General features: G+C 35.9%; 1 protein-coding gene across 1 annotated transcript; it reads right to left on the reverse strand.

The window, feature by feature from the left end:
* Positions 1–5,495: 5,495 nt before the first annotated feature.
* On the reverse strand, positions 5,496–10,015 carry LOC145669178 (uncharacterized). Its single transcript, XM_081737508.1, has 2 exons — positions 9,981–10,015; positions 5,496–6,489 (listed from the first exon to the last, which is right to left on the reverse strand). Exons 1-2 carry the CDS (start codon positions 9,990–9,992, stop codon positions 5,536–5,538), a joined length of 966 nt encoding a protein of 321 aa, XP_081593634.1. The 5' UTR covers positions 9,993–10,015; the 3' UTR covers positions 5,496–5,535.
* Between the last annotated feature and the right edge of the window lie 215 nt (positions 10,016–10,230).

Genomic DNA, 10,230 nt, shown 5'->3' on the forward strand with positions numbered 1-10,230 from the left:
GGGCGATCATACGAAGTCAAATCAAGGTAAAAGTGTATTGATAAAAAGGTATAACAATTTAAGAAAAGGAGAAGTAGCTATTGTCTGCAATTTCTAGAACAGAAATGGCCATCTGCGATTTCGAAGGTGGACATTTTTTTTTTTAAGCAAGAACGTTAATGTAAGTAATTTATTGCAATTTATTGCTTTATTTGACTTCTGCAACGTAAAACAAAAAAAGTAAGGCCTACCTATTTTAGATTTTATTTTACACTTATAATACAAAGGTGAACATTCCTAGGTTTTATTTTTAAAATAAAATATCCTATTCTGGGGGGGCAATCGCCCCGCCCCCTGGATCTGCCCCTGACTTAAGCATATGCGTGAAGTGTTTTATTCCGAACAGGACAAAAAGAACTGTAATAGATTGATTACAAGTAATCCGGTTAGAAACACTGCGGCTTGCATTTTAGTTCCAAAACCGGCCGCCCGCACTCGTTCGCTGGTCAGGTAATACCTCTCTAAAAATTGGTGTGTAAGTACTGGAGCAACATATTAGAGTCTCAGTGATGTTTTGGCCTGACTACGATAGTTCCCATAGTAGTGGAACTATGAATTTTGAAGTTCACTTTTTTCACGTTGTAGGCACCCTATAACTCCGAAACTATCCACTTTTGAGCATATGGACTTTTTTTGGATCAAAAGATCCAATATATTTCAGACAATTTTTTTCTTATAGGCCTCATATCTCGAGAACTACATATAATATAGCCAAACCAAAACTATCACTTAACTCAGTATGCTGTGCTTATTCCGTAAAAAAATAATTTAAAAAAACTCGATTTAAGGGCCGTTCAAAAATTTTGTGGCCCCTGATCCAAAAGATCCAATATATTTCAGGCAAAAATTTTCTTGTAGGCCTCATATCTGGAGAACTACGTATAATGTAGCCAAACCAAAACTGTCACTTAACTCAGTATGCTGTGCTTATTCCGTAAAAAAATAAAACTTGATTTAGGGTCCATTCAAAAATTTTGTGGCCCCTGATCCAAAAAGTAATTCTTGGCCAAGATCGCAATCTTTTGATCCATTTTTGGACCATTCCTAAAATTTTTGACCAAGATTGGAATCTTTTGATCTATCTTTTGGACCATTCCTAAAATTCTTGACCAAGATTGGAATTTTTTGATCTATCTTTTGGACCATTCCTAAAATTCTTGACCAAGATTGGAATCTTTTGATCTATCTTTTGGACCATTCCTAAAATTCTTGACTAAGATTGGAATCTTTTGATCTATCTTATGGATCATTCCTGAAATTCTTGACCAAGATTGGAATCTTTTGATCTATCTTTTGCACCATTCCTAAAATTCTTGACCAAGATTGGAATCTTTTGATCTATCTTTTGGACCATTCCTAAAATTCTTGACTAAGATTGGAATCTTTTGATCTATCTTTTGGACCATTCCTAAAATTCTTGACCAAGATTGGAATCTTTTGATCTATCTTTTGGACCATTCCTAAAATTCTTGACCAAGATTGGAATCTTTTGATCTATCTTTTGGACCATTTCTAAAATTCTTGACCAAGATTGGAATCTTTTGATCTATCTTTTGGACCATTCCTAAAATTCTTGACCAAGATTGGAATCTTTTGATCTATCTTTTGTACCATTTCTAAAATTCTTGACCAAGATTGGAATCTTTTGATCTATCTTTTGGACCATTTCTAAAATTCTTGACCAAGATTGGAATCTTTTGATCTATCTTTTGGACCATTTCTAAAATTCTTGACCAAGATTGGAAACTTTTGATCTATCTTTTGGACCATTCCTAAAATTCTTGACCAAGATTGGAATCTTTTGATCTATCTTTTGGACCATTCCTAAAATTCTTGACCAAGATTGGAATCTTTTGACCTATCTTTTGGACCATTCCTAAAATTCTTGACTAAGATTGGAATCTTTTGATCTATCTTATGGATCATTCCTAAAATTCTTGACTAAGATTGGAATCTTTTGATCTATCTTTTGCACCATTCCTAAAATTCTTGACCAAGATTGGAATCTTTTGATCTATCTTTTGGACCATTCCTAAAATCATATTTCTATAGTACACTTCAGAAATTACAAGAATTTCAGGAATGATAATATATATATCAAAATATTGCAATCTTGGCCAACAATTAGTTTTTGGATCAGGGGCCAGAAAAAAATTGGGACGGCCCCTAAATCGAGTTTTCGCTTTTTTTTCTTTCTTTTTTTTTTTTTTTTTTTTTACGGAATAAGCACATCATACTGAGTTAAGAGATAATTTGGGTTTGGCTATAGTATATGTAGTTCTCAAAATATGGGACGTAAAATAAAATGTTTGGTTGAATGAGATATATTGAGTTTTTTTGATGGGGCCACAACATTTTTGAATGGCCCTTAAATCGAGTTTTCGTATTTTTTACGGAATAAACCCATCATACTGACTAAACTGTTAGTTTTGGTTTGGCTACATTGTATGTAGTTCTCAAAATATAAGGTCTACAAGAAAGTTTTTGCCTCAAATATATTGGATCTTTTGATTCAATAAATGGAGAAAAATATGCAATATAAAACTTTTTTTTTTTACACAAAACAATAGTAATTTTTGTGACCAAGAAAATCTTAATATTCCATGTGTAAACGACCCGTTCTGTTACAGAAGTCTTTTCCCTCAAACGCCACCTTCAAAGTTTATATATTCCAAATTATATATTTATTTCTGTTCATTTGTGTTTTTCTGCAAATGGTTCTAACAATATTGTACAACAAATTTGAGGTCATGTTCTGTTCTTTACTTAAAAACAGGTTATTCTAACTAAATTAGAGGGACTAAACAGATATTTGAAGTCCGTTTTCCCCTAACATGTACTATTTTTTTTTTTGTACAGTCACATGACATTTTGTTACACAGACATGAGACAGGCATTTTACATAGACAAATATAAGACTATACAAATTTCTATGAAAATGTCCTTTAGTTGAAAACACGCAACTTTAAATATGTTAGAGGTCCTAAATCGATATGTGATGTCAGTTTCCTCCTAATACGTACCAATTATATTGTGCAGTTACATGATATTTAGTTACACATGATAGAGTTTGAATACATTTTACGTATACAAACAAAAGTCTATACAAATCTCTACGGAAATAACAATTGTGATCCTTTTCTCTTATATCTATCTAAAGTAGTCTCTTTGATGATAGACCAGCAATAGTCAGCTAACATACTGCTGTTCCATCGTCCACTGAACCGCTTTTCAAATGTTGCAATGTTCTGGTGAAACCATTCACCATGTTCGTCATTAACAGCCTCTAAATTTTGTGGAAAGAATCCAAATGTGAATCCGAAAACTGTAATTTCTGTAATATGTGGCATCTTATGGTTTGGAAGCAGTGCACCATATCACTACCAATAGTTTCATAATTTGATGCTTCAGTACTACCAAGGAAATTAAAATACACTAAATTGAATGCTTGCTATGCTACCTTTTCTATGTATATACATTCAAACTCACTATCTGCATGACAGTTTTTATTTGTGAGCCAATGAACACGTCTTCGTTTTAACTTTGCATCACTTAGGCTTGCAAATTTTGTTTTCACGTGGTTGAAAACTGACCCATTTCTATTTAATGTTTTGATGTGTAATAGGAGAAGAAAAGCATCTTTGGTGTTCACGATTCGTTCACGTGATATGTTCTTGATTCCTGGAGCATATTTTTGTCGAGATGGCCATGTTTTCCGCACGTAATGATTAACTTTGTCCCATTCACACAGAAAGCAATAAACTTTGGTATACCCTTGTTCCATGTTTATAAGGATTACAATAACTTCAAGATCTGCATAGATTCGCCACGTGAATGTGTTATATTGAAAGTACTGCAAGGTGTCACGCATTACCTCATATGTTTCCTTTGTGTAAACAGCATACTCCAATGGGACGGATGCATAAGCATTACCAATATGGAGCAGCACTGCCTTGAGACTTATAGTACACGTATCAATGAACAATCACCATTCTGTTGGATTGTGTTCATGGCCAAACCTCTATATAAACCATTAACATTTATACAAAACACAATTCCTCCAGTCTCCGAGAAGTAAGATGAAAAGTTACTCGCGTTCGAGACGTGTTGATTTTGACATTTTTCTCCAGATAGATTCCACTCCTGAAGGCGAGAACCTAAAATTTCCGGTTTTGTTTTCGAAAGATTTAAGACCTGTGTCAAATCGTTTAACTCCTCTTGTGTGATGAGATGTGGTGCACATGGGAGGGATGGTAGCTCGAACTCGTCCTCGTTGCCTGAATTTCTTTTTCCCACATCAAATGTACAATTTTCAGGAGCTTTCGACACAAGTATTTCTCCACTATAGTGTACTAGGCACCTTGATGACTCCAAATTAGGATATTGGATGTGATGTTTTGATTTTAAAGAGAAGCCTTTGACATCTGTCAGGCAGAAGTAACAGTCACTTACGTGGTCTCTCGGCTCCCTCCAAACCATTGGTACGGAAAATTTTAGCCTGCTTCCTTGCATTCAGTTTCGCAAGTTCCTGAAACAAGAATTGTAACAAATATGTGGTGCCCATCGCTTATCTTGATCCCCTACTCGGCATCACAAACTTCCTGATACTGTTACATGTCACTGAAAGTTTATAGCTTTTGAGGAATTCACACTGGACCTTATTGTGGTCATTTACTTAAATAGAAATTACAGTAGTTGGTTTTTGCATTGATCTAAAGCATAGTAAAAAGGGAGAAAGAGAGAGAGAGAGAGAGAGAAAGATTTGTAAATTTTGTTTAAATTTTCGAATAATCTTTAAGGAGTCAAGTGAATTAAAACAAGGAAGGTAAGAGAATGTATTGCACTAAAATACGATATATAAATTATTTCCCATGCGTTCTTTATCTAGAAGCCATACTGCTTGGAACCGAGAATGTATTTTTTCGAACTTTGCTCTTTCGTTGGCAATAGAAGTGACGAAATTACTTGGTTCATCCATTATATATAAAAACTTTTATATTAAAAATAAAGTACTATAACATTTCGATTTTTTAAATATAAATATTACCAGAGAGCTACATCGGCATTCGTGTCTTCCGCGCGGAATAGTCGGTTTCAATTCCCGGTGAGAACGCATGTCCTAGTTCAGTTTCCATGCTATTCACGTCTTATATAGCCTTGATTCTGACAAGGGTAAACTCCAAACAAACAATTCAAAATATTGTTGGAGAATACGAACAAAATCATTTTTCAATCCCTTTGATGAAAACGAAAAAATAATAACTTTCCGTTTTATGTATTTATTTTTTATATGCTACTGTCTTCCTTTTAAGGTTTGATAGCTGAATAGTCAAAAAAAAAGGTAAGCTGCTTCTGTCTGAACAATATTGATTTGGAGAATAACTTTGAAAACATATACAAATTTCTTTAAAATGCTGTTTTATTTAATACCCATTCCCATTATATTGATATGTACAATATTATTTAGTGTGTTTTGTACTATATTTGTTACATTCTTTAACATAGGGGGTAGTTAGGACAAGAAGCAGGATTTACACCAGCAGGATATCTTGCAGGGGCTGGAATTACGTTTTTACCAGCAATACCACTAATAGTAGATCCTAACGCACTGCCCCATACTCCAGAGGTACCTGGAATTCCTGCAGCAGATGCTGCCCAATTACCCCAAGCTCCTGGAACTCCTTGGACACCAGCAGCAGCTGATACACCTGCTGGAAGGGGTCCTCCTGGAACACCAGCTGGAATAGTATGTGCAGGAGGAGATGGTTGTCTTCTGTAGTTGATGGCTTGTGGTGGGGTTGGACCACAGAAGGGGTAGTTAGGGCATTCCTGTCCAGAGACACTAGCTGGGATGGTGGCAGGCGTAGGAAGGGCTGGATTGATACCTCTACCAGCAGCAGCTAATAGGCCTGCTGGAATAGCTCCTCCAGGGACACCAGCTGGAAGAGATGGGTTGATACCACTAGCCAGAGCACCAGCTGACAAGCCTGCTGGAAGAGGTCCTCCTGGGACACCAGCTGGAATAGTATGTGCAGGAGGAGATGGTTGTCTTCTGTAGTTAATGGCTTCTGGTGGTGTTGGTCCACAGAAGGGGTAATTAGGACATTCCTGTCCAGAGACGCTAGCTGGGATTGTGGCTGGCGTAGGAATAGCTGGATTGATACCACTAGCAGCAGCAGCTATAAGACCAGAAGAAACAGTTTGTGCAGAAGGAATTCTAAGTGCTGATGGAGGTGTGGGTCCACAGAATGGGTAGTTGGGGCATTCAACTGGGGAAACTCCTGGTGGGATACTTGCTGGTACTCCGGTAACTGCAGGATTTCTAATGCCTAGAGCTGAAGCTTGGCCAAGTGCACCAGCCAAGAGTCCCTGTGCTGCAGATGATCCCCAATAAGTAATAGCCGCTGGGTTACCAGCATAAGCTATTGCTAAGCAAGCTAAGAAGGCCACCTATAAAAGAAAGACAAAAACTCAATCAAAAATTGAATATTATGTTTTCCAAATAGTGAATCTTTGATACTTGATGCACCTAAACTGACAGTATAAGAAAATAATCTTACAAAATGTTAATTGGTGTTATGAGCAAGGCTACTCCTTTGTATTCACAACTTGTCTTTGCCAACATATCTGCGAAAGACTTGCCAACATATAACGGTATTCCGAAAAATATTAAGCTTTTCCAATATATGATAAGAACTCAACAAGTCATAGGTAAAATGAAGGGTATTACTGTACTAAATAAAAATACATAATGAAAAATCCTTGAAAACTTTCTAATGGTCTGTTTGATGAAATACAAATTAATATCGTGAAATTTCCTCTAAGTGGCATTTATCTTAAAATTTTTGGTTTCTTACCGTTCAATCAGACGTGTTTTATATTGCATTTAATTATAGTTAAGTCATTTAACTCTAGTCATATTTGCTTATTTTGAAAATGTTTAAACAATAGACCAAATTATTCGGCAATGATAAAGTTCATGACTCTATATCCGTAGTAGGTTAGGCATGCCGCTGTATTAACCAGGTAGCTCAATTAGGTAGAAACGATTTACTTACCTGGTTCTATTGTATATTTGAGTAACAAAGGAGAAGCCTCAATTGTTTTAATTCTAGAAACTAATTTTGCATTTCAGATGTATCTACTATATTTTGAGTAGAAGACATGTCAAATGACTCAAATATTTGGTGACTTTCTCATTTATAAATTCTAATAAACGAATTTGTTTTCAACCGTTACTAAAGATCAAAACACGTTATTTTTAAGTTCTGCTTCCTTTTCTTTTCTTTTTTTAATCTCAATGATCAATTTACTAGCTAGTTTTGTTAGTAGAATGTGGAATTGCTATAACCTGTGCAGATGAAGGTTATATATACTACTAATTTCAATTCAATTTTTATATATGCTACTAGACAGTTGCATACGCAGAATTTCGTCAAGGGCAGAGTCGGATTTAGGTTTGGTGGGGCCCTAAGCTATTGAAGGTAATAGTGGCGCTTTATGTATTAAGATAAATGTAGGCACCCTATATACAGAAATGAAGAAACTAGTGACATTTTAGGAAGCAGGCTGGCAGAATGGACCCCATTACTTCCATTGCAGAAGTCTACACAACACGAAGCACTGTTTCTATATGTAGATTTTATTTTATTTACTATTTTTCTTATATTTTGAAAATGTACATCCAGCTGTTTCTTTAATTTGGGGCCCCCAAGAGAGAGGGGCCCTAAGCTATAGCTTGTTTAACTTATACGTAAATCCGGCATTGGTCAAGGGGGTTACGTACTCAATCTTTTCATTTCACTACACATGTGATTTTCTAACGGCATTTACGTGTGACTTTAGTATAGTAAATGTTTATTTTTTTCATACCTTACTTATGGGGAATAAATCCCGAAACACTCCTTGAGTACGCCACTGCTACCAGGCCAAGTCCAAGGTGCCTGACCACGCCCTAGCCCCGAATTATCGCAATCTTGCGAAGTTCGCAAAGCTTAAATTCTTGTATAAATTTCAGCGAATGCAAATGCCTCACAACAACCTATTTCCTAATTATCGCCGACTTTGGATCAGTAACTATTGACAGAGGATCCAGTCAGTAACTACGTACACTAATGTTCAGAATTATTGTCGCATGGCTATAAATATGTTGTTGTAGGAATATGATTTGATAACGAATTCGCCCGGTATTTCTTATAATGTTAGTATGTGTATAATTGGCAGAAACATGTATGTGGAAAATTTCATGTCAAAAGAGCAGTAAATAAGAACAATAAAACGAAAATATATCTTTCTTGTCCATTTAGCAACATTTTGTTTTACTCATTCTAATTTTCGTATCTATAGTTCTTTTTCTATGAAATTTACACAAATATACATTTCCCGATTATACACATAGTATCAGTATTACAAGTACCCTTCAAAATCATTATCAAAGTATATTCTTACAGGAAGACAGTTATAGATATGCGACAATCATTTTGGACGTGAGTGTACATGAATTCTTTTATGCACATCAAGCAATAGAAAGCTAAAAATCCCACAGTTCAAGCATACACTGAACAAGGGCGCCGATTTCTCTGTAAATTTGGTGGGGCCCATTCAGATGCAGAAGCTATATATATATATGAGGATTTTAAGACAAATTGCATTCAAATTATGCCAAATATTGTATATTCATAAATACAATAGGGGGCCCACATGAGCTTTGGGAGGGCCCGGGCCACCCTGTCCCCCCGGATCGGCGCCCTTGACACTGAACAATTCTAACTTGGATGGAATTAGTCTTTATGCGAGAGATCACAAAATAAATAATTACGAGGAAACATTGTTAAATTGAAGTAGGATTAATCATTTTTGTGAGTAAACATTCAATGCTTCACAATATATTAGCTATAAGCGGTCATTGTTCTGAACTTTCTTGCTGCTGTTACATAACTACTTAGTATATGACACGGGGAAAATAGGTTTACGAAATGAAATGTAATAGTTCAACGCTCTTTGGGCTAAGGGAGATGATGATTAAGGCAAATGAATGATGATGGAAAAATTGGTGAAATGAGAAGTGAAAGGAAACGGGACTACCCCCCCCCCAAAAAAAAACACGGATACGATGTTGTCCACCATAAACTTAATTGGCCAGGAATCGAATCAGGGACCCCAAGCACGAAAGGTAAACGCTCTACTACTAAGTCACTGCACCCCGTAAAATAAGTTTATGAAAAATATTCGACCCCACCCCCCTTCATTCAATGGATACGCACGCATTTAAATAAAACTCTAATGACAAAAAAGCCCATAAACTACTCTAATTTTTGGAATAGGGGCCGCGGTGGCTCGGTGGTAGATCGTTCACCTCTGGTGCTGAGATTCTGGGTTCGATCCCAGCCCCCGCCAAGTGAACTTTGTGGTGGACAAACACCGTGTGCGTGGGTTTCCTCGGGGTTCTCCCACTTCCTTCATTCCACCATTTCATTCATTTCTCATAATCACCGTGTCCTTTAGCCTAACCGGCATAACCGTGGGACGTAAAACTAAAAGATTTCATTTCATTTTCTATTTTAGGGATATATTTTGAACCGCTCCATTGTCCTAGGATGCAGCCTTTGGTGAAAGTGGCATTATAAAATGCCAGCTCAAGGTAGACGCTATTTATATTGCAAATTTCAAACAATTCAGCCATTTATCCGTGATTCTATCACCCAGAAGATCAGTTTCATTTTTATGACAAATGGCAAAATGTCATTCCCCGACGAGATGTCTTTCTCGGATAGAAACCATAGTGTTGGAACAAGTCCCACTTTAAACCGTAGATCCTATTTTATACAAATAGACTTAAGTGATGAAAAGGAACGAACCATTAAAACCTTCTCAACCACCCTACTAACCAATGCTCTATAATGATGAATATCAAACATTATCAAATAGTATTATAAACTTACCAATCTCATCATGATGAACAAAGAATGTGAACTGTTAGAATAATAAGAAATAACTGATACAAATCCAAACTTGTTAATCCTTTATATACTCAGAAATAAGCTGAAGGGATATTACGCTACGCATTCTCGGTGTCTCATGCAATAATATACAAATATTTCATTTATGAAAAAGAAAGGAAGAGACAATTTCCTTTATAGGCATCTATATTACAAATTATGTTTCTTGTAACAATTTATATTTATGAGATGA

The sequence above is a fragment of the Thermobia domestica genome, chromosome 13 (assembly GCF_964235325.1).
Source record: "Thermobia domestica chromosome 13, izTheDome1.hap1.1, whole genome shotgun sequence".
NCBI classification, from domain to species: Eukaryota; Metazoa; Arthropoda; class Insecta; order Zygentoma; family Lepismatidae; genus Thermobia; species Thermobia domestica.